This window comes from Paralichthys olivaceus, chromosome 8 (assembly GCF_024713975.1).
Source record: "Paralichthys olivaceus isolate ysfri-2021 chromosome 8, ASM2471397v2, whole genome shotgun sequence".
NCBI lineage: Eukaryota > Metazoa > Chordata > Actinopteri > Pleuronectiformes > Paralichthyidae > Paralichthys > Paralichthys olivaceus.
Genome location: NC_091100.1, coordinates 2081497 through 2106799, shown reverse-complemented (window position 1 = coordinate 2106799; position 25303 = coordinate 2081497). Strand labels below are relative to the sequence as shown.

The window sequence follows — 25303 nt, the reverse complement described above, 5'->3', positions numbered from 1 at the left end:
GGATGGGTAGGTGGGAAGAGTTGGGGCTTAGACAATGGGAGTGAAGTAAAGGCATGCTGCATGCTGTGTGTCTGGGTTCGTGGGATTTTATTTCTAGCGGGGTGTTTTGTTTGGTGTTGCATGCAACCCCCCGCACTCTCTGTTGCACGGCTATCGAGCCTGCCTGTCTGCTGCCTGCCGAGCGCTGTGGATGTGGGCCGATGCCCTCTGCCTGCCGCACACTCGGCTCTGGGCATGCCTGACACTCGCACACACTCAGGAACACACGAGCACGTACACACAACCCCACCGCCATCACACAACGTGCTTGCCATCGTGAGTGCCCAACGCTCATGTTCGTAGGTAAATCCGATGGACGCCAGGATAGGAACGGCAAGCGGCCCCAGGTGGCCCAGCTTGTTTTGTTCTATCAGCAGGTTTCTCCATTGGTTTTACCTGGTATAGACATGTAAAGACAGGGAACCTCCTAACAGGTGGGGGGAGCTCTATAGAAGATGCCTCAGTTGAATTAGACAGCAGTCTCCTGAAAGAAATAGCAGAATTACACCAGTGATACTGTTATTGTTCCCCAGTCAACCTATTTTGTGGACTCCAATTAAGTACCCTTAATTGGAGTCGGTGCAAATAATTGTGTGTAAGTAGGTGGGGAGGGATGTTGGGGTTGGTGGGGGAGGGTTGGTGTATGTGTACTGTTATATACATCTATATCTATATGTGTGTAACCACAGAGATGTGTAAATGCGCCAGTGCATTCACACATTTAGGGAACATGGGCACAGGTTGGGTCGGAAGCCATTTTGGCTCTGATTGTTCTTTCTTGTGGTTCTCGGCTCTCACAGTTGCTTAGCAGCAGATGGCCTCTCATTGGATAGCTGTGCTGTCATGTAGAGTATCACTGGCAAAAAAAAAACAGGAGATGCAGGAACTCGTCTTTTTCTTCCCTCAAGCAAATGCTCTCGCACTTGCAAAATGCGTGTACTGATAAAATTATATGTGCGGCAGATTTAACACACAATCGCACAACAGTCGCTTACTCTCGCACACATTTGTCAGAGAACATAAAAAAAAAAACAAGAGCTTAATTCCCTGACTTGACGAATTATGCTGCGTTGATCAAACCGGGATTCAAAATTATTACACTCAGGCTCAGTCGCTCTTGTTTGAACCCTAATCTGTCTCAGGGAATATCGAATAAAACCTGGACAAATCCAAGTCCACTTCTAATTGGCTGTTGTCTATGGAGCTCTCTCAACCCCGTCCCCTAAAACCCCCCAACCCGCTCCCCTTCCCCCGGAGATTCAGGCACTCCGCTCTTTTAGCAAGGCCGCATCCCCTTCTCATCCTCTCATCCTGACTGGCTCTCCACAGAGGCTGCTGCGCATGGATCTGCCGGTTGCAGACGACAACACGGTGCATTTTAACTCCACCCTCATGGCTCTGATAAGGACCGCACTGGATATAAAGATTGCGAAGGGTACGACTCGAAGTATTATCACCCCTGTTCATCTTTCCTGTCTGATATCCCTGGGTATTTCCTGGGTCATTCACAAGTATTATCACATGGTTGTTTTCCTACCTTTATTCAAGTCGTCTTTCAGTTTTAGAGCAGGACTTACAGATTACAGATTTTGTAAAGCTTTCTCTGAAAACCCTGCACTTTCACTCAAATAGCCCCTGCTTGTGCTTAGATTTGCTCTGCTTCTGTTTGAGGTCTGATAATAAGTTCTCCGTTTGAGCACAAGCAGAACAATTCTAAGCACAAGCGGAAGCTGTTTGAGTGCAATTGCAAGGTTTTGAGTGAAAGTGTCACAAAATCAGAAACTGAAATGCTCTCACCGAAAGATCATGCTCTAAATTAAAGAGATGGAAAAACAACATGTGACCACCTCTCGAATTCTGTCTGTTTTGTAATATTGTTGACAAAATAATGTTATTATGACACTAACATATTGCTCTTTCGGGGGGGGGTGTATGTGTATATGTGTGAATGGTTAAATATCTTTCTTTTGGGATTTTGTGCCATTGTGCCTCCCTTTTGGTCCGCACCTTCTTCGCCTTGTGTCAATGTGTGTGGGATGTTTGCATATGTGTGGATATCTGAATGTTGGATATGTGTGTGTGTGTTTATGTATGTGTGTGTGGGGGGGTGGGCACTCTTGGTTGTTGGGGGGCTGCCCAGGGGGTGCAGACAAGCACCAGATGGATGCCGAGCTGAGAAAGGAGATGATGGCAATTTGGCCGAACTTATCGCAGAAGACGCTGGACCTGCTGGTCACGCCGCACAAGGGTAAGTTGCAGGAAGTTGCGCATAGTGGTGTGTATGTGTCCGATCACCAACTCACCAAGAGGACAGCTTCGACCAGTCAGTGTCATTCACTGCTTCGCATCTCCTGATCAGGCTACGACAACACAAACTCACTCTACATATAGATGCACAAACACACATCCACTGCATCCATAACTAATATACATGTACTCCAGGCTCACCAGCAAACACAGTACATGTACACAGACTCTGTTCAGACCCGGTGTTACGTCCTGAGTGATCCGATCACAAGTGGTCAGCGCTAAGGTTAGACCACGTTCACATGTGTCCTGGGCCACATATGAAGGACGACCCACTCAGCTGACGTCTCTGACCCGCTGCAGTTTACTCGTGACTCCGCTCTCTCTTTGTCTCTCTCTCTCTCTCTCTCTCTCTCTCTCTCTCTCTCTCTCTCTCTCTCTCTCTCTCTCTCTCTCTCTCTCTCGCTCACACACACAAACACCTGAAAACAAATGAAAGTCATGTTTATTTATTATATAACGAGGAAGTGGACGCATTTTAATGTCAGGTGCAGACACAGGTACTTAATTCTGTCCAATTGTGATCAGATCTGTCAGGACGGGAGAATTGAACTGGACCAGAGATCACTAACACACACACACACAGTCCTGGTATCAGGGGGTGTCTGCTATAGAAGATCCTCTATAGAAGTCTTTTCACTACAGGAAGAATTTAGAAGCAAATAAATTAGCAAACTAGTCTGATAATTTTATTAAATATGAAAACTGAATGTGATGAATGAACATTTTCAGGTAAATCTGTTTAGAACAATAAGAATATTTGAGCGGTTTTAGTGCTAACATGACTTTAACTAGTGTAATTCTGCATGTTTAGCAGTAACTTTGAGTTGTTTGGCTAAATGCATGGCAGTTAATGAGATATAAGATAGGATTTGTCATGTCTGATTGCCCAGTTATGTAATAAAGAGAATAAGATATGTGTGGTCATATCTTATCACATGTTTTAATGCTGGAAGACTCGTAGCCGTGCCACTTTGAAAAGGGTGCTGCCCATTCAGTTCCTCCGCGGTGACGTTATCTGAGAGCCAAAACAAAGCTCAACGTTTTTTCAGATTTTAAATGTTTTATGTTTTTCATCCAAACTCTGGGGATACACGTCCGGAGTTTGTAGAAAAAAGTTGAGCTCCTGTTTTCCAGGGATCATTTGACTGAGGTGTCCGTGTGTTTCCTAGTGAGGCGGCTACTTCAGTCCTCAGCCTTAATATTGAGATCAAAGATTAAATACACTCAAGGTTTGATACGGATAGAAAACAAAATAAGAGAATGTGAACTGATAGGTGAAGCATCTGCCTGTGAAAAGACTACTGGCTTTGATGTGGTAATAACTGTGCAGTGATGTAATAAAGTGGGTTGTTGTGCACCAGCGAGCAGGTCCAGCTGTTTCAGTTCAGGATTCATCAGGAAAGATCATTAATTCTTCAAAAACAACAAAATAACATTTTAGTTTCCAGATTATTAAAATTTAAAACTGAAATTTAATCAGAAATTCTTTCTGTCTCACTCACAGAGAATAGAAACACAACTCCTTTATCTCGCCTCATCAAACTTATTTTATATATATATATATATTGTACGTCATAGATTTTAGAAACAGACCAACCAACAAACAACCTCAGATGTTTCCATACAGGGAACGAGACTGTATAGAAATCAATGGAGACGTTTTGACGTAATCCTGCTATTGAACAGACAAACACAACAACTGTGGCAGAGGAAACAACTTTGTGTCTCTGCCACTGTGGGTGAGGAGGATGTACTGAACCCACCAAATCGAGACAGTTGAAATGATGTCGTCCCTGCTGCTGGTGCACTCTGCATGTTACGTTGAATTTCTCTTGTGGTGTTGTTTGCGTTTCAATGTTTTGTGTGTTGTCTTGTCCCCCACTCCCATCCCCCCCACGGCTCAGGGTCCCATCTCACTCGGGTCTAATCTTGCAGGGTAACTTGTCATTTTCTCAGCAGCCACAGACTTGACGGTGGGCAAAATCTACGCCGCCATGATGATCATGGAGTACTACCGGCAGAGCAAGACGAAAAAGCTGCAGGCCCTGCGTGAGGAACAGGTAGACGCCATCCCAGAGAAATTCCTTGAACGCAGACATTTCTGTTCTTCCTCTTCTTGTTCTCCTCCTCCTCCTTCACCTGGTTCTCTCGTGACACTGCTCCCACTCTCCTTTACTCTGAACGTTGCTTTTTCTCCTGCTAAATATGATTTTAAAAGCACAAGAACCCTCTCAGCCTGAACCCTTTATTTGCACGATCCCTGAAAATCTGCCTCGTCCTTTTTCCAGCACCTTGTCGCTGCCTCTGGTTTTTGTTTTTTCTTGCCTGCTTGCTAGCAGAGGTTTGCCAGCTGTTTAACTTTCTCCAACTAGTTAGCGTCCTCCCTCTCCGCTTCAAGTCTTCTGCTTCTTTTCACCATGAGATGTTTGAACATGGTGACGAGGATCCAGAGTTTCGGAGGTTTACTCATTTACAGCGATTGTCTTTGTTGTAGATGATGTTTTGCATTTTGATGATGATGATGATGATGATGGTGATGATGATGATGATGATGATGATGATGATGATGATGATGATGATGATACCACATGGCCTCACATTTTGTTCAGTGTCAGTGCTCTTCCCCCTCCTGTCGATGAATGCCCTTGAGATGCACTCGCTCCCGCTGTCTGGTCCACACTGTGAAACATCTCTCCACTCATGCAATGCCTCCGGTTCACTCCAGCAACTCATCCAGCTCATGTAAAAAAGTCCAAACTCGCCAAAGGAACGGGAACAAACTCGTCCACATTGACTCAGACACATCCAGGTTTCCCACTCATCCGGGGAAGAACTTTTCCACTCATGGAAACAATCTGGAAATTAGTTCAAATGATCAAATATCCTGGAAATAATCTTTATTGTCCTGGAAATGATTTTATTGTTTTTCAGCCGCAAGCATTTATCATAAGCGTGACTGTGTGAAGCTGTGTAGTATAACAGGTACGCCCTCTCCTGCAACTCTCCTGTAATTACAGGCCAGTATGGCTGCATATAAGAAGCCATTACTATTCTTAACTCTCCTAGTTTTCTTACAGTTTAGAATTTTTGCAGCAGTAGAGCAGAGTGTTTAGAGTGAACAAACTGGAAATGTCCTGGAATATTATTTCTTCATGAGTGGGAACCCTGACATTTCTTGCAGTAGAACATTTCTATTCTGCAGAACGAAGGAGCGCATTGGTGACTGGAGAGCATGTTCTTCTTTTTCATTTTTCCTTCCAAAGAGTACGACCCTGCAATCACAGTATATGCTGGTATGTTCCTGAATGCAGACATCCCATTGGACAGAATGGACTGGTCCACACAGGCTCTCTCAACATCAGCAATGCACAAGGCCTTCAACCGTCTGTGTCACTTTGTCCCACCGTCTGTACAGAGTCTCTGTTTGTGATGCCGCACTTTAAAGAAAGAATCCACTCAAAACCCTCTTTACACTGTTATGAAGGTAACTTTGAGATCTTATCATTTATTGTTCTTTCTTCATACGTGTTCTTTCGATGGAGTTTAAGAATATTTCTTTGTCTGCGTCTTAGAATCAGATGTAACTGGTACATTTCTGGACTTCATCGAACTGATGAGGAAAAGTCCAATAAATGATTTATTTATTCAAACACAATTAATACAAATCCAGTTTTGTCCTTCAGAATAAAATGGATTAGAAAATAAAAGTACCCGAGGGGAGATTCTTACCGTTTGCTGCATTTACCCTAATCAAGCAATGCTAACTTTATTATATCATAATATTGTCATTCAGACTTTATGATGATGATTGATTGGTTAATCTAATAATCAAATTGGTTGCATCACTACTGACTTCACAGTGACGTCATGATGACATCATTTCTATTCAACGTAATATTCTGACTTCTTCATGACTTTACTTTTTAGATGGGGAAACATTTTCTTATAAATATCAGCTTTACATTGTCTTTCTATTATTTGCAGAGATATCTTGGAAAATGTGTTTTTCAGAACACATATCTTAAAGTTTTATTTCAAGTAATATTCCCACCAAGTTTTGTGAAAACCCACCCATTCACACACAGGAACAAATACAATGCACTGCTTCCAGCTAAGTTAGCTCTCAGGGTAGTGACAGGTGGGTACATTGTGTAGCATTTTCAATTTAATTTAATGAATAAACCTGTTGACATTAACATAACATACAAAAGCTGTTATTACCATTATTACTGTGCACCATAACAGCGCCAAACACTGAGGACTGGATATAGGAGCATCTTTATTATCATGGTAGAAAATTGAGTAATCAGAGTTAAATGTGTGAAAGAAAAATATAAAAGCTTAAAACTGTAAAATGCATTTTGAAAATGCTTTCAAAGAAAGAAGGCTGCAAACATCATAACAGTGTGGAGAACCAGGAAGTGGATTTTTTCTTTACCTCCTCCTCTGTTTGCTCATCTCTCTCCTCCCCCTCTTGTGTGTTCCTCGTGCCGAGTCACGTCTTTGCTGAGTTTTTTTTGTTTTGTTTTGTCTCTGATATTTTGTTGTGTTCCCGTTTGTCTGCGCTCCGTCGTTCTCCTGTCTGTTGTCTGTAACCCCTCGTTTCCTGTCTCCCATGTCATCTCCAACCTTCTGACGCTCTCCCTTTATGCTTCCAGGAAGAGATGGGACCTTGACTTATCAAGCTCTCACTGTTTGGTCAATCCAGGTCCATTGTCACCCAAGTTTCTTTAACCAAGAGCCATTCTCTCCGGTCCTGTGTGTTGGTGAATGTGTCTGTGGTGGTTGGGATGTTGAGTGGAGGTTCCTGGCACCAGTGGCTCTGTATGTAATCAGCGCTGAGACTGATACATACGTCGCTGCTGAGACATATTCCATTAAAGCTGGTGATATTCCAGAGTTCGTGTTTTCACCACAGTCATCGTCTGCACAGTGAATTTCCTCAGGACGTCTCTGTGTCGCACGTTCAGAGAAGGCTTTCAGTTGAACACTCAAAAGATGCGTTAGAATTTCGGAGCTTTCTTTTGACCAGGAGTTGATATTTCAAACATTCATAACAGCCACAAATTGTTTTTTAACTCAGTCGACCTGGGATTTTTAACCCTCACCCAGTCGTGAACATAAAAGATGCACATTTCGAAATAAATCTACCACATCAGACGCCTCCACCTGTAAACAAACCCTGTATGAAAAACTGTCGACTGGTTAAACTGTAAAAACTAAAGTGTAGCTTAACGAGCTTCCTGTCCAGCAGATCAGCCTCGTGTGTCTGAGGAGGCCTCGACCCATCTGCGCTCATTTAGCATTCAGCCTTTAGCCTCCAGGCTGTGGAGGGACATGACACAAGCTGTAGTGGTCATGAGGACTCCATTACCCAGGACCCCCTGGGAGCAAAGCTGCCTGACCTCCGACCTGTCAGATGGAAGCAGACGTTGCTTTTTAACACAACTGGTTCAGGATCAGATGTGTTCTTCCCACAATGTGGCATATTACTCAAAACATTCTGAGATCACACCGACTGAGTAAAATGTCTTTTCACTGTTGTGTTTCACGAGTGTGGTAATTTGGTCCATGACCTGTGATTTAAGAGCAGTTTTACATTTAATGCCAAAGGTAGAAGTTTCCGTCCGACACAGATCTGAGATCAGCCTTCCCTCTTTGAATGTCAGTCCAAAAAACAACTTTGTAAATTGTCTTTTTAAACACGACTTCAAGGAGGTCGGCAGATCCCAGATCAGTCGTCCGCCAGGGAACTTTACCTTGGATACCCACGGCCATGTGCTTGCCGATGGCGCCCCCATGTGGGTGCATGCTGCGAGTGCATCCTGTGTTTGTGTCCTGTGTCCGCCCCCCTAAGTGTGCCTGATGCCAGCCTGCAGGCCATGTCATGTATCTCACACAGAACCGAACGCCATTAATGTTTCAGCGCATGGAGCCGCCCCCTGAGGGAGGGGGCACGGAGGGCCAGGGGGGGCAGGGCGTGAACGGCCTCCCCAGCACCCAGCCCGACAACATCAACAGCATGTGAGTGCACCTGGAGAGGGACGGGGGGGGCACATGTACTGTACTGACATGACTGAGACAGTGGAACACATGAACACACACATTTATATCATGTACTTCCCTACATGAATATGCAGTATATATAAATATACTCTGTGTACATCTAGGAAATATTTTAATTTCTTTGCTGCTTCATCAGGTCATTAGGGAGGGATGATATTTTTTTTAGTAGTAAACTAATAATAATAATATTAATAATAAGTTTTATTTATTGAGTTGCAAGTTAAAAATGAAAAATCAAAGGCAAACAATTAACAGAAAATTTAATAACACACAGCGTTAGAGCAGAAATATAAGTTGCAGATGAAAAAAGAGTCAAAACAAGATAAAGTGAAACATATTTTCATATAAATAGTCAGTAAAATCATCACTAGGAAAAAGAGCATTATAAAATCGTGTCTTTAAGAGAGATCAAAACGGGGAGAAGTGTCTCTGTCACAACACATATTGCAAAAAGATTCAACTCTCTCAGAGTTAGTAAAGATTTTCTGGTTTGTAATTCACCTGTGTGTGTGTGTGTGTGTGTGTGTGTGTGTGTGTGTGTGTGTGTGTGTGTGTGTGTGTGTGTGTGTGTGTGTGTGTGTTACACCGCCAGACCTGCCGAGGGTGGCATCACCGAGAGCCAGTCGTGGGTGACGACCAAAGCCCAGGAAATGTTCCAGAAGACGGGCAACTGGAGCCCAGACAGACCGTACCCCGACGATCTCCACGACAACCGGCACAACCCGCAGGTACGATGTGGTCCTCAAGGTGGTAACATCCGTCCTCAATGAATTTACCGCTGAACTATCATGTGGTCAAGCTCTGAATCTGATCATTAAAAAGCATTAGAATTATGTGGACATGTTAAAATGCATCAGTTCAAATCTGTCTACAAAAAAATGAAGACAAATTAAAGACAGTGACTGAGTGGAAAGTTAAATCCCCTGATTTTCTCCGTCTCTTCAGTTAAATATTTGTATTTCCGTATCTAACCTCTAATGATGAGGATAAACGAGGATCAGTCAGAATCCACTGTGTTTCTAGTCTTTCCTGAGATATTTCTTAAAAAGACTGAGAGCTGTTTGTCCTAAATCCACAAACCTCCGATGATCAACTTGTATCTGAAGAGCTGGACGTGGTTGTTGCTCCAGCAGAGAAGACTGTGGCGTCTCTCTCTTTCCTTTTAGCTCTTTTCTTTATTCATCTTTCCTTCTTCATCCTTCTGCTCCAAGCCATCTCCTGTTTTTTTATAGTCTCCCCATCTTCCCTTTCCTTGATGGTTTTCTTTCTCCTGCTGGAGTTGGTGGATGTGTTTTATGACGAGCACCTTTTCCTCCTCACTGCCCCCTTATGTTCGCTTGTCTGTTGGGACGTCCCTTCTCCCCCAGCACCTCATCTCTCATCCCAAGTACAAATGAAGTGTTCATGGATTTGGAAACGTACCATGTACATGACAAGGCCTAAAATCTGAGATATTTTTCTTCTTCCAGTCCAAAAAATAGAAAGTTTTATCTTTGCAGTTGTCAGGGTTTGGATTTGGAACGAGCGTTTATCCACAACCTCTCAAATCTAGATTATTGTGATATGTGGTCTTCTAACTTATAATCAAATCCTGGTTTTAATGTTCCTGTCATTTTTAAAACCAAAACACAGGTTGCAACCATTGATGTAAATAAAGATGGAAGACTTGTCTCCACTTCCTCCCATGATCCAGAAATTAAGCCTAAATATCCAGGGAATTCAAACGCTGCCATCTTGCGCCGATGATGCCTGAGTCAGTCTCAGCTGTCAATCATGACCTTTAACATCATCAAATCACCAATTAAAAACAAACTAACCAGAAACATGTCACAAACCATCTATGACTTGGTCCATGTCCCATCTGCTAACATGGAGAAGGCAGGGTTTATGACCTATACTGCAGGCAGCCACCAGGGGGCAATCAAGGCACTTTGGCTTCACTTTTGGGCGCCGTCATGTCGTCCATCTTTATCAAAGTCTACAGTTGCAACAGTTAAGTTCCATAGATCCAACGACTAGAAGAAACTTTATCATTGAATTTATTTCCTGCCCCTATTTCGTCAACGAGCCCCTCCCCCTGTGTGAGTCCCCTCCCCCTTACAGACGACAGTCACGCCCCCTCTCGTTGTGTTTTGCAGACGGTAGAGATGAGGGAGATGGGGCGGGACGGGTACTCCGACACTGAGCCCTATCACCCAGTGGATGGGCATGGGCGGACCCTCTCCATGCCCCGCCTCTCAGCAGACAACCAAGTGAGCACCTTCATCCCACCATCGTCACCATCACCTCCACCCATTAGCATCAAATTTAATATCATTGTCTGTTATCGTGAGCAGAGCGGTGAAGTGAATTTAAAAAGTCTCTCTTTGCATCCTGAACCTGAAACTTTGTTTTTCAAACTGTGCAGGTTTATTCATGAACACACAGATTTATTTGTTTTGGCGTTTACACATTGATTGATTGATTGATTGATTGATTGATTGATTGATTGATTCCACACCATATCTGCAGCAGCAGCTCCACTCACGACATAAAATACAATTAAGACAAAGAAAAAATACAGGGTGAATTTATTAACTTCACATTACATCAACAAAAAACTATTAAACGAACCTTAAACATACTTTTGATTCAGGACTAAAGTGAATGTTTAATTTTTGGATCAACTGGTGCAAAGAAGAGTGCTTCAATCCAAACTTATTTAAGTGTAGTGTCCCGTGTCTTTGATTTAATGGTAACAATTCATATTCACATATGTATAAATGAGTTATATTCATGTGCTAATTACACTGTTTAAATATTTTTTCAAGATAAAATGAAAATGTCTAATATTTTGAGACACTAATGCTTTATAATAATTAGTAAATATTCAATGTATATTTTACAATAAATACATGTTTTTATTTATTCAAATTTTATTCAAAATTCAAGATTTTATTTTTTCAAAGATTTTAATTTCTTTATGTTTCTAATTCTCTGAATGGTAAACAAAGGTTAGGATGCAACACAATAGGACTTTTATAAAATCACTTCCTCTGTCCGGTTCCCCTGTTTGTGTTCCTCCCTCCTCCTCTTCCTCCATCCCTCAAACCCTCACTCTCACCCTCAACTCCTCCACCCTCCGCTGCTTCGCTGTGAGAACTCTCCCCGTTGAGCAAAACAGCGGAGCATCATGCTGACGATAGAGCAGCGTGAACGTCCAGGGTCGAGGGGCTGGATGAAGTGTTCTAGATATGTATGTAAATATATATCTAGAAGATCCGAATGTATAGAATATTATCCAAACGTTCCCTGTCCCCTGATCCATCTCCATCAAATCCTTGGTGTGTCTGTCTTTTGTAAACTGTGGCCAGAGTTAACGAGACAGTGCAACAGACTCATCACGTGCCGTTCGTACGAATCTCTGCGGCGTCTAAATACAATCAAATAAAATCTCATGGTGTCCAAATCACTTCACTTCCTATTTGAAGTGAAAGGTTCAAGTTCAAGTTTACAACTTAAAGCAACACTATGTAACTTTTACAGAGCAACAGCGCCCTCTGCAGCAACACGCGGTTCTGTTGGGCTCTGTGTCCGAGCAATTAACATTAAAAGTGTGTCGTCCCACTTGCTGAACTGAAAATGGATATTACCCATGATCCTCTGCGTCCTGAACACAAAGAGCAGCAGCTGTAAAAATTCTTCATGTTTCAAAATTTTCCTGATGAATATTGTAGATAATCTCTGGTCTTTAATAACTTCTACGTCTTTTTACGCTTTATTCTTTAACTCGCTGGACCTGAACAAAAATCTGCATTTACTCCCGGGTCAAATGACTCTGCAGTAGATTCTGGGTTTTATCAGCAGTGATGGAAACGTGACACCCAGGTGAACGTGCTAATTTGGCGAGTGACGTCGAAAAGCGATTCACCAGGGGGAAAAAAACAGACATGCAAACTCCTCCACTGGCAATGGGAAAGGAGTCAATTACCTTATTGTAGTGGGGTTAGCTGCTGTTCCACACTTCTCACAGGAGATCGAACCCACTCACCAGTTACATAGAGCAGGTACAGATGTTCAGGGTGAGGCGTGGGAATGAAAGAGTGAACAGTCACTTAAACATCTCACCTGAATCAAGCTGCTGGTTTAAGTTACATAGTGTTGCAGAGCTTGTGTTTGTGCACAAATTTATGGTTAATTTATGGTACGTGAGAAGAAGTGTTGTGATTACTACTAACTTCGGGTTTAACCATCCTAACAGGATTTTTTTTACAGTTTAAACCCCTTTCAAAAAAATAAGCTGATATTTAAAAAATATCGGGTCATGTGATGTTACAAGACACAGAGTGTGATAAAGGATGAAGCGCTTCATCATCTCCCCCCTTCGCTTCAACTTCTGTAAACGAAGCAGGAGCTGAAATGTTCTTTCCCAAACGTTCAATTTATTTCTAAACATTTTTGAATCCTGTCACTGTGAAGCCTCTGGCTGCAGTTTCACACGTTCATGCACACACGCATGGCCACTCCGACATGCCACCGCATCCATGTTGCTCTCACTTTGGTATGTTGGTTACTCGATGAAGTGTTTCTGTTTGAGCATTAATCGGAGACTGATACAGAATTAATTAGGCTCGTTAGTATTTTGTGCTTGTGAAATAACGTTGCAGTTCAAGTACAAATCGTGACCCATTTTCAACTCTTGAGCTGACTAGCACGATTCCTATTGAGTAACCATTAAGTAATTAAGTAATTAGAAATAATTACTTTAGCAGTTTGCCTCGGGTTCTTCCATGTTCGACAAAAGGAAAACGTGCTAGAGAATTTTTCTTTATTTTCAAGATATTGCTACAGCTACAGACCTTTTTCACACACTCACGGAAAGTGATGCACTGTGACATTTTTTCACAAGCACAAAATGTCATTGACCGTAATTTGATTCCACAGAGAATGTTCCTGTGTGAGAGGACGGTGGTTTTTGACAGAGGCTGAAATTCTGGACTGCAGAGCAAACACAACAGAGATATTGAATATTTATTTAATATATCAGTTTAGCTACAGATGTGGAGTTTCACTCATCTCCACAGATGCAGAGCGGACGATCAGCTCAGCTTACTTCTCTTTACTCCAGCTTCATGAAAGCAAGCAGCTCCTGCAGGTGTGAGCTCTGTCATTTCTCTGCTGTCGGTCCTGAAACATGGAGCACGAGTCCTGGTGTTGATATAATTACAAACTTCCGTGTAGGAATTAACACGATTATGACATAACTCGACACGAAGAAGGACGACTGTCATAGGTGTGTGTGTGTGTGTTGTGTTTACAGTATACATGTGTGTGTCTGCACAGTGATACTTATTGTCTTCTAACACTGCTCTGCTTTACAGAGAGTTCATGCTGTCTCGGTAAGTGTGTGTGTGTATGTGTGTGTGTGGGCGCACATGCATCTCGTCCTCTGTCCTCTCTCGCTCACTGGCACCTCGCTCTTATGTGTGTGCTCTGTTCTTCTTTAAATTAACTGGGTTCTCTCTCTCTCCTCTTTCTGTCCCTCCTTTATTTCACATCCTTTTTTCATCCCACCTTCATTTTCTTCACTCCTTACCTGTCCCACATCTCCTTCATCCTTCTCCTGTCTCTGCCTGGATTTTCTTTTCGTCCTGGCTGCTACGCTGTGTCGGGCCTTTGCTCTGTGTGTGTGTGTGCGTGTGCGTGTGTGTGTGTGTGTGTGTGTGTGTGTGTGTGTGCGTGTGTGTGTGTGTGTGTGTGTGTGTGCTACTCTGCTCTGCTCTACGTATCATCTCTGTGTTTGCCTGCTCTGCAGCGGAGGAGACACAGGCCCCGTGGAAATAACCTCAGTGTATGTACCTCCCTCTTTCTCTCGACCTCTCTCTCCCTCCCTCCTTTTTCAAAGTGGATCTGCACCAAATTTTACTTTTCTGGTGATTTGGCTCCTTATGGTTGTTTGACCAGTGCTGGAACAGCTAAGATGGTGTGAGCCGGACTGTTGGACATTAAACTGACTTTCTGACAGTTTATATTTGCAGACATGATTCAAAATCACAAACTCTGTCCAGCTTAACATTCTGAATGATTCTCTAGGTTTCAAAGAATGGTCTGCCTTTTAGTCAGCAGCCTCTCAATTTGTTATTTCTATGCACGCCAAGACCATAGTCAGACGACTGGGGTCGCCAGGTGAAGGGTTATCTGTCGGGTGTCAGTTTTTATGATGCACACAGAGTCCCTTTTAGCTCAGGTTGTGTAAAGACATCACTTTATATTCACAAATTAATTCACACAGGAAAACCAACACAACAAGAGTGTTTGAGCATTTGAATAACAATGATGGTGAACATAACCATCGTTCAGTTGTCTAAATTAGTTTCTTCAAATCTTTCAGTGTTACTGCAGGAGACAAATGTTGTGTAGTAATACATGTTTTCATCACATGAAACTGTTCAGAAGTCAGTTTACTGTGCTCAGCTGCAGACGCCGTCTGAGTTGTGTTGATGCAGTGAACTCCACCCGCCTGATGCCCAGAGCTTTTCAAATCAACTGCAGCAGAACTGTCTGTGTTCAGATCTACTTTGATCGTCTCTCCTTTCCTGTCTCCATCTTTTCTTGAAGCTGTCCCAGCCTCTCTCTCTCTCTCTCTTTCTCTCTCTCTCTCTCTCCTCTTTCTGTTTCCTCCTCCTGTTTCCTCCTCTCATTCTCTCTCGTCTGCTCGTGTTGAGGTCACTCTGTTCCTCCATTGTTGGTTCTCTGTGATGAGTTTCCCTGGAGATCTGCTTGTACACGCTGTGTGTGTGTGTGTCTGTGTGTGTGTGTTTGTGTGTGTGTTCCTCTCTGTGCGTCACGTGTGTTTCTTTCTGCTGCATCGCTGCAGACTGGGTCAACAGTATATGACAAAAGCATGAACTGGCCTGATATGCAACTGTTGGCCTGTGCGAGGCACTGGCAGCGTGCCGGCATGTCATTAGTCGTGCATGACGTGGCCGAGCGGAGTCTCGTGATGGATGTGATGGAGAGGAGGTGGTGCGGCTACTCGGGGAAATTATGCTTTTAGCCAAACGCTGTGATTCAGTGAAGAGTGGAGTGAAAGTTGGTCAGAGGCAAAGTGGAGCTCTCATACATCGTCATATTTAACTCTGGTGTCTGTCTCTAGTTAGTTGACGCCATTGATTTGAACTTTTCCTTTTCTATGAACAGGGATCATAACAATTTAAGAAATATCTTGGTAAAATATCCTGAACCTGACAAATACAGATGGGTGAAAAAAATGTAAGAAAACTTGACCTCCTTGGCAGAAGTAATCACAACCCAATGATCAGGAGTTTGTTGTTAACGTAATTGTGTCATTCCAAAACAGACATCTAGAGATCAGACATCATTTTCAAGTGTGTGTGTCTGCGTGCGTGTGCTTGGACGTGTGATAACCTGCACTACACTGTGCTGCCACCTACAGGACATGCATGGCTTGTGTGCGGCTGCTCAGAGAGCGTGCAGACAGCTGGGTGTGTGCGGTGCTGATCCTCGTCAGGATGGTGACTCCTCTTTGTGTTCGTCTTTGTTCGGCCCACTGCCTGCAGACTGACAATGTGTGCTCGGTCGTCAGGGTAACATGAAGCTGTGTGTGAGGGGGGAGGGGGGACTCTGAAGAGTCTGACCTGAACCCAGAAGGAAAATCACAAAAGACTGATTCCAGTACTCAGCATGTAGACTTTAACTGGAGACAGTTACTTCATGCTCTAGTGTTCACCTGGCATGTTGACGTATCCAGAGTCTTCATGGAAAAGTACAACCTCACACACTGGCACACTTGTTTCATGCATTATTCTATCAATATACACACAAGCTCAAATATATTTATAGGCACAGTCAGTCAGTAGAGCTCAAACCTCCTCAGAACTGTCCCTTCAATCCAGACAAGCTGCACCAAATTACAGACGCTCATAAATATCAGTCTTCTTAATATGCCTGATTTCTTTCATCAATTATTCTATTAGAAATAAAGGAAAATGTTGGAAAACACCATGTTAAAGGATGAGAAAAAAATATTCCTGGATCGGCACCAAAATTGAATGATTTCTTCCTCGGGTCGTGTCCCACTCCTCCACGTTATGGAAATCAGTAGTATATGTGTAATCCAAATACATAACCTCCTTGGCGGAGGTAAAAATGGACATGAGAGGAAGTTTTTATTCAATTCTAAAAGCCAAGACGGCCATATGTGAATATCTGTCATCTCTAGAACACTCTCTCCATCACGTCAGGACTTGATCCAGAATTTAAACAGGCTGATACTGTAGGATTTTAAGATGCAAACCATCCTCCTGTTAAACGCCTACAACTTTATGTTTTTGAAACAGGAGAATAAAATCTGTAGATTTTTCTTGTTGGGTTCTTGCAGAATTCTTTGACCAGAATCTGAGGTTGTGTAATGTCGGTTTACCTCATCTGCTCGGCTGCCATGTTTGATTCATGTCACACACCAATGCAAGTCATCTTTGGACAAAATCTACTCTTTAAATCAATTCAAGTAGAAAGTTGATTGAATAAAAACAAGATTATAGAGATTTAATTTCTCTCCCTTTCAGATGTTGCAAGATCCTCTATCGATATCTTCTGTAAGTTGTTGATAAACTTTCAATCTTCCAACTTCTGCCTTTTCGACCTGGGTGTGACCTGAATGAAACATGGCTGCCACTTGGGAAAAGTCCAGTGGGCTCCTCTGCCGTTGTGCATGTGAGGCATGGTTTCTACAGCCTTCCTTCATGCTTGCTCTCCGTCTCTCTGCCTGTCAGTTCCCTGTTGATCTCCGTCTGTTTCATTACCTCCATGTTTTGGTGGAGAAGCATGTGCTTGTTGAAGGGTTCGCGGTCAGGGAACTCAGAAACCATTATAGTGTCTTGTTTCAGATCAGAGCCACACGGGACAACACGCAACCTAAATATGAATTGTCTGAGTGTGGTTAACCACCACTCGCCTAAACAAAGTTATTTGCCGCTGCAGTTTGACCCAAGTTCTTTAATAGACGTACATGCAACAGGATCTGGCATTTAAACCATGTGCATCTCTGTAGCTGTGTCATACGCTCAGTAAAAGTCAGTGAAGTGTGAAGTGAATGGACTTGGATGCATTAAATCTCACCTCTTTTCTCCTTTCTTTCTTTCCCTCTCCCCCACTGCTTTTTATCTCTTTTCTCCTCATCACCTCACTTCCTCTCCTCCCTTATGTTCTCCCCTATCTTGTCAATCCCTCCCCCTTTCTGTATGTCTTTGTCTCCCCTCTCTCGTTCATCCTCACAGACCATCACCGACACTAGCCCGATGCGGCGCTCCACTTCCAGCCTGGTCCACGGGCGCACGGGCCGGAATGTGAGGCTGGACGATTACTCCCTGGAGAGGGTGGTATCTGAGGAGGGAAGGCACGGAGGAGGACGCAGGCACCGGGATAGGAGTCATCGTGCGTCACAGCGCTCGCTGACCAGATACACCGACGCAGACACGGGTGAGGCACTCATCTGCACATGTAAAAGATTTGAGGATCAATTGAAAAACGGGCCGTTCTCCTGGCATAGACTCTCGCACAGATAAGTGGTTTTAGCTGTAGGTCAGTCCGTCCGTCGGTTGGGAAGTTGAGGGTTTCCACTGGTTTCACATTTAAAGACAAGGTCCCTTAAATAGAAAAGACTTGATTAATTAAAGCCATGCAATGAAATTTGTCCATCTCTGTAGTGAGCACACAGCACAAACATAACTACAATGGCTCTCGGTAAAGTGCCAACCTCCGCCAAGACCCAACAATCAAACTGCACCAAGCTGCACAAATATATCATCTCCCTAAAAAATGTGCATCTCAGTACATGTTCCTGTTGAGTCCTCTCCCAAATCAGTAAGTGTTGTGTGACAGAGCGTAAACTGATAACAAATTATGTTCCTTTAAGAAATTAGAGTATTCCATCTGGAAATAATGGAAACACGTGGACCGCAGCCATCGATGGTGAGAAAACATTGTCATCATGTCAAGTGTAACACGGCTGCATTATGCAGCGCTGCCTTAGAGCTCGGTCAAGGGTGACTCAGTCGCAGTTGTTGAGGCAATTAAGCGCAATCGCTGCGTTCGTGGAGGTGAGAGGCAGCAGGCTCGTCGTCGTATTCACTACACTTTATGAAAAGAACATTGTGCGAGCACATAGTTCACTTCATTGCTCATTTGGAGAACAAATTGGATGCTTCAGCTGTAAAACTAATCCAACAAGGCTGCCACAGTTAAATTCTAAATCCCCTTTATAATTGGAGAGCTCTCTAATCTGATGGATCCTCTGCTTCCCATCCTCAGTCCTTTTAAATTACTTTTCTTCGTTGCACCTTAAGGTTTTGCTTGGTTTTACCAAGTCATTTTTTTTTTTGTCTTTTCAGTTTGATATAACTTCCTGTTGATTCTGCTACACGTCAGGACCCCATAGATTCCCATAGGCTGGGATGAGGCAGAAACACAAAACTTGGCAAGATAACGTTAAACAATGTGCGTTAATTACCCAAGTAATATTAGACCAATTGGCCAGATGGTGGCGCTGTAATTTAGAGCTAAAAATCAAGTTTTAAGTAATTGTTTAGGTCACACCGTAAGTCTGATTCACTTGAAATTTGAGTCAAGCTCAAGGTTCTCTACACAAAACTTCTCTTGGACCTGAAAAATAAAACTTTTTTCATTCTGATTTTGCCAGCAACTATTTTTGATTTACAGCCTCATGGTACTAAGATACACATTTATTTCGATTTGAATCTTTCATCTAATACAGCAACTTTCAGGACATTGTCTTTGTGTTCCTTTCCTTGTGCAGGTTATATCTTGACAACATAACAAATTGTATGTACAAACGTAAACTGAGACATCTCCTTGCTAGGGCTCGGCACAGACCTCAGCACCACCACTCAATCGGGCGACTTGCCACCCAAGGAGCGTGAGCGGGACCGCGGCCGGACCAAGGACCGCCGTCACCATCATCACCACCACCATCACCACAGCTCTATGGACAAGGAGCGCTACGGCCAAGACCGTCACGACTACCCTCCCAGGCATCCACCCGACCACCACTGGTCCCGGTCGCCCAGCGAGGGGCCTGACGGGCGAGGTCACAGACAGGTGGGCTCCAAAGACACTAAGATTAATGCCAAGGGTCGTAAAATAGAGGGGACAGTTTCCACATACTGTCCCATATTTCCTCTTGTTTCTCATTACAAATACCTTTGTGTAAAGTTTTTAACACAACACAGGTTGGATAAAACCTCTTGTAGCTTTGAAAATGTTCCATTCTGTCATTATGGATATTTAAGTGCTGCCGATGCTACTTTACATCATTCCTAGTTATACTATACTTTTAAAAAATACCAGTGCTTATATCATCATCAGTTGAGCACAGAGGGGGATCATGTTTTTTCTAGCTCTCCCAGGAGAAGGAGTGCTAGATGCTGCTTTCAGACATGCACATTTTACTCACATTATCCCGAGGGGCTGTTTGTGGGAACACAAATGTGCCAGTCAGTACAATTTCATATCTCAGGATGAACAAGACAAGCCATTTATTGAGAAGATATCAAAGAAGATGTCAACATGGAAAGATTCGAGAGCTTTTGGTGACACAAACCGACTCTGGTGTTGATGTGGAGTTCATGTCTGAAATCAGCTTCGGTAGTTTCATAAAACAACCACAGAGAAGGTTTACAGGGAGTCGTGTTAAAGTACGAAGCCAGCAAGAGCGAGGCGAACAAGCAGACAAATCCAGAAGGGGGCAGAGGCTTGGAGTCCAGATAACAAACAGGGCAAGAGACAGAACTGAAGCACACAACATTCTGAATACTGAGTGAGACACAAGGGTTTTAAATACACTGAGAACTAGTTGACATAACAGAAAACTGGAGAACAGACAAAAACAGGAAGTAAGGTCTGAATGGACACACATCATTTTTAAATAAAACAGTAAGTCCACACTAAAGGTTCACACAGATCATAAATCACTGACTTATTGATATCAATCTCTCTTTTTTGTGTTATGCTTTTTTCTTTGTCACTGTTTCTCTCTCTGTCCATTTTTCTTCAATGTGGGCTTCTTGGTGTCAATTTTTTGCCTCATCACTGTTTTTAAATGATTTTCAATGGTGCTTATCTCTTCTATATCTATCTATCTATCTATCTGTCTATCTATCTATCTATCTGTCTATCTCTCTATCTCTCTTTATCTCTCTATCTATCTCTCTCTCTCTCTCTGTCTATCTGTTCACCACCACTCTGCTCTATTCTGGTCTCTGTTGTGGTGCGTTTTGATTTTCCTTGTTTACATTTTGCTGTAGGGCAGTAGTTCGGTGAGCGGCAGCCCGGTCCCCTCCACCTCTGGGACCAGCACTCCACGGAGAGGTCGTCGCCAGCTGCCCCAGACCCCTGCTGTCCCCCGTCCACATGTCACCTACTCTCCCGCTGTTCGCAAGCCCAGCTACGGGCCCCCAGGGCCAGGCCGTCTGCGCTCACCCTCGCCCCGACACTTCTCCCCACCAGATCACGACAGAGGCTACCACCACCGACCCCCGTCACGCCATGGCTCTCCCCATCACGGGGGTTCGTCATCGCGACACGGCTCACCACGCTCCCCGAGGCACCAGTCCCCACGCTCACCCCTCCACGGCTCACCTAGGTCCCCTCACCGAGGCCGCTGGAGTGGGCCTCCGCCTGGGGACAGCCTGGAGGGAGACGGGCCCTTTTATGAGCATGATTATGAGTATGAGCGGCACCATGAGCCCCCTGCCTATGAGCAAAGCCTCTCCCATGGAAACCCACACCCACATGGGGGAAATCCCCACCCACACCCACGCTCACCAAGGACTGCCCGCCATGGGCCCCCTCCTCCCCCTCACCCGCACCCACGGAGGGTCCCCAATGGCTACCGTTCATCCTCACCTTCCCCGCATCGACGGGGACCACCCGGGGCACCCCCCCATCCGCACCACCGCCCCCCTCATGCCAGAGGGCCCCGCAAGGGCCTGCATGAACCTTACAGTGAGACGGACGAAGATGACTGGTGCTAGCGATGACAGGGAGCGAGGAATACGGGCAGGAAGAGTAGCAGCAGCCTCCGGTGCTCTGGCCTTGGATATGTAGACTTTTAATAAAGCAGTGGTGGTGGAAAGTTGAGGGGGGTTGGACTCCCCCCAAACCCTCTACCCTCACCCCTCGGACTCTGAATGAGAAATGAGAGAAAGGGGCGGAGGGGAGGGGGGTGATGGTGCTGCTGTAGCCTTTTACACATTTTGTGTAGGACTCAAATCAGCGACAGAGCAGCACACGAATATAACCAGAAAGACACAGCCAAGATAACTAGGGCAAGGCCCAGGCACAGTTTACCTCTGCCTCTCTGTCTCAGAACTACACTTCCCAGAATTCTCTGCTTGACCAGCAAGGCCAGGCTGCAGGAGAAAGAGAAGGCGTGGGAACAGAAAACAAGGGAGGAGCATGACGCTGTAAAACCGGCCGTTGATCATTGCTGTTTACGAGGCCTAAAAGCACTTCTCCCAGACTGACGTGTGATTAGTTAGTTTCATCAGACGTGTGCTATCTGTCGCCGGCCAGTTTGCTGATGTTAAAGCCTGAAAACGAGATGGAACGCAGCTCCACTGATATGTTTAAAGAAAAATACTCAAAAAGCCAGGACCCCCCCAACCCTTACATGCCAAGCTATGCCTCCAGAAAATCAAACTTGAACAATGAAGAACAAAATGAATCTTTACATGACAAACAATGAAAAGAAAAAAGGGAGAACAACCACTTTATCTTTAACCTTTTTCCTTTCCAAGGGACAGAACCAGGAAGCTCCGCCTATACTGCAAAAACCAGCCAATCACAGCGCTGGCTGATATTTGATGAGTTTTATCATCTCTGTTTACTGTTAAAGACTCACCTAATGCTGACGGAACTGGTGTGGCATCACTTCCTGTCCGGCGGCGGTGGTACTGGAGGGGGGGCGGGCCACGGTGTGGGCTCACTTCCTGTTTGAGTCCGCTACGGGGGGGCCAACTCAGTTAACTAGAGAAGGAAGTCGGACACTCGCTAAAGGCTCCTCCTCCTCGGTTACTCATCTCAGTGCACGGCGAAAGGGTGACCTGACAGGAAATGACATCACACGGTTGACTGGGGCGGAGGAGAGGCAAGGAGGGATGGGGAAAAAGACTAATTTCTTCAGTATTTCTTCTATCGATTACTTCTCCTTCTTGTTCTTCTTCGGACATTGGAGCTTGGTTCTTCTGTTGCATTCGCTCAGCCTCCTTTGGTCTTTTTCCGAGTCCAAAAAATTTGATGGAAACCTGCATGATTGATTAAATACATACTAGAGAGGAAATCTAACTGGTGTGGGTGGGACCTGGGGGCTTTATAGGAAACTTTGCTTCTTTAGGTTTACAAAAGAAGTTCTCTTCTTTCAATCTCTCTCTCTCTCTCTCTCTCTCATCTTAGACGTAATTTTCGTATTGCCCGAAACAGGCTTTGACAGTCGGCTAATATCTTTGTCTCGGATTTCTGCCGATAGAGTTTAACGGCTACATTTCTGCAACCTGTTAAACGACAGGAAACGCTGCAGGATCACGTTAAAGTTTCCTGTTGCTCCTGAGAAACAAGAGGGAGAAAGAGTGGAGAGTAGCGGACTTCTACCACACTTGATTTATTATTGTTAATGATGATAGTCTTATGAATAATGATATCAATGTCAATGCAAAATGACGATGACAATGATGATTGACTGAATGATAGAACTGTTGCTGTAGATTTGTTGTCATGTTATTTGGAGTTCAAGTTGGCTATGCTACGTCCATCTTGTTTACATCCTTTATGTTTTTATTCCCCTGTTTAATAACGTTTACCGGGTTCCTGATGCCTTCATGGAACGTTTCGGGGCAATGCCGGCTTGGGGAGCTTTTCACTTTGCAGCGTTGCGTGTTGTAATGCAACTCTCTCTGCAGAAGGGAGGGGGAGACCAGGGGAGTTTCTCTGTACCTGACTTGCAGTGATCGGTGGGGTCAGTACTCTTGTCAAGGCAACCCAAAGATCAAGAATTCATGTTCAGCGCCAGGGGTATTTCAGTTTGTCGAGCATGAAGAAACTTCTCCTCTTTCCACTGCAGAGGATTGAGTCTAGTTTTAGTGAGGTTAGAGTTTTACCAAGGTTGAATTCTTCCACTTGCTGCCAAAAAACTACAAAATCTCTATCTTTGTTTGGTTCTGTAGTTTCTAACAAAATCGGTTGCCAGTAGTGACAGCACAGTATTGGTGGAACAGTGTTGGTGTGAGTATTAGGTGGTGGTGTTTTTATTTTTGCCACCAGGGTGCAGTTAACAGCACACATTTTCCACCCTGCCTTCCCCCTCTACAGGACAGCCTCCAGGCCACATCCTCGTTTCTAGACCTTCTCTTATATCTTATCTAGGTAAGATATACAGACAGAAGTCTGGTCCTGGTCAGGACACGTAGGATGTAGCCTGGGAAATGCCATATCTGTCCGTCTGTAGGTCTGTCCCTCTGTCTGCCTGACTGTGCCAATGCTGACCCCCACTCCAGCCCCTACTCTCAGGTCTGGATAACCAGAGAACAGTCACCAAATCACCGATCCAATCATGTGAGGTTGTAGCAAAGCTGACACCTCCTCTGCCAAAACCCACTTCGGTATCCACCAACCTCTCTTTCCTCATTTACCTTTTTCTGTCCATTTACTTTAACTTCCGTTCCTTCGTTCTTGCCAGGGAGTGACACTGAGGACACTAAAGGCATTACAGGACAGAAACACTTTATACTGCATCATCACCTTTTCATGAGGGACAACAATTATTTATTGACTATTCAATAACTCTAAGACAAGATGATAAAATAGAGATGATATAGATGATAACCTACAGATGAATCTAAATATAATGCCGTAGATGTAGTTATAGATAACAGACAGAGAATAAATAGAGTTTCAGATATTTATTTATTTTGAACACCGTTCATGCTCATGGCACGGTATACGAATTTAGCTACTCTTTTAACCTCGCACTGTTTTCTCCGCAGTTGGAGAAGCCGGTACACGAACCCCAGTTCACAAGTTTTGACTCTATGCAGACCTCATAATAATCCTCATCGTATTATTTTGGAGGAGAAACTGCGACGCTGTGGTACTGTAAAACGGATTAATGAAACTGGAGCCCGCGGATCTGAGAAAATGTGAAGATCGACACCACTTTTGCACACGTCACTCGACATCACACCCACAATGACACCCTTGTCTTTCATGGGCCTCTGTCGCTGTCTTTTTCCCCCTCGTCTTCCGGGCTGATTCCTTTTCCCTCCCCCATCTTTCTCTCCTGTCCCGAAATGTGTTGCCTCCACGCCTCCTCGTCGAGCATAGCGTAGTGATAATGGGGATAGGGGATCTGTTTTTGCTGATTGTCTATATGTCAAGGTGTCGAGGGGCACAGACCTGAACCCCCGCTGCTTTTACCTTCCTTCTAGAGAGGTTACAGCAGGCGGGGAAGCTTCCCCAAAACCCCCCTACAGAGCCACAGTGCCTTCTGTATCAGAGTCCCATTCGTCACCCCCCAATCTCCTCACCCAAAGCCAATCCCGTCCGCCACCTCCTCACCCTCTGTAGTAGATGAGATCAACCACACTACGCCTTAAAAGTCGAGTCCCACCGGCTCCCGTGCTAACATAGAAAATATGTTAAAAAAACGAGACTGGGCCAAGGTGAGGAAAAAGCCAAGAGTCTAAACTTGACAAAGGGAAATCAGGACTATGGACTTCGTCGCTGAAAATTCATTAAAAACAAAAAAAATTTGACGGCTTTTGCAAAGTTTGTCAAAAAATCAAAAGAGCCGCGCGGTTTTTGACTTTAAAGACTC

General features: G+C 44.2%; 1 protein-coding gene and 1 long non-coding RNA gene across 25 annotated transcripts in view; one reads left to right on the top strand and one right to left on the bottom strand.

The window, feature by feature from the left end:
* The window catches only part of cacna1ab (calcium channel, voltage-dependent, P/Q type, alpha 1A subunit, b), a 127538-nt gene extending 102336 nt beyond the window's left edge, over positions 1 to 25202 (top strand). For 5 of the 24 annotated variants that reach the window (XM_069529809.1, XM_069529813.1, XM_069529812.1 and 2 more), the window contains 11 exons: positions 1369 to 1474; positions 2180 to 2287; positions 4306 to 4409; positions 8252 to 8373; positions 9008 to 9143; positions 10554 to 10667; positions 13776 to 13793; positions 14210 to 14245; positions 17694 to 17895; positions 19295 to 19533; positions 20739 to 25202. In XM_069529809.1, the coding sequence (XP_069385910.1) occupies positions 1369 to 1474; positions 2180 to 2287; positions 4306 to 4409; positions 8252 to 8373; positions 9008 to 9143; positions 10554 to 10667; positions 13776 to 13793; positions 14210 to 14245; positions 17694 to 17895; positions 19295 to 19533; positions 20739 to 21467 (1914 nt within the window). In that variant the 3' untranslated portion in view covers positions 21468 to 25202. Of the gene's footprint in view, positions 1 to 1368; positions 1475 to 2179; positions 2288 to 4305; positions 4410 to 8251; positions 8374 to 9007; positions 9144 to 10553; positions 10668 to 13775; positions 13794 to 14209; positions 14246 to 17693; positions 17896 to 19294; positions 19534 to 20738 lie in introns of those variants that run through there. The other 19 variants (XM_069529811.1, XM_069529815.1, XM_069529810.1 and 16 more) reach the window with 13 other exon arrangements.
* LOC138411108 (uncharacterized) lies at positions 482 to 4299 on the bottom strand. Its single transcript, XR_011243765.1, has 3 exons — positions 3285 to 4299; positions 2488 to 2985; positions 482 to 895 (listed from the first exon to the last, which is right to left on the bottom strand). It is a non-coding gene; the product is annotated as an uncharacterized lncRNA (long non-coding RNA).
* Positions 25203 to 25303: the final 101 nt, after the last annotated feature.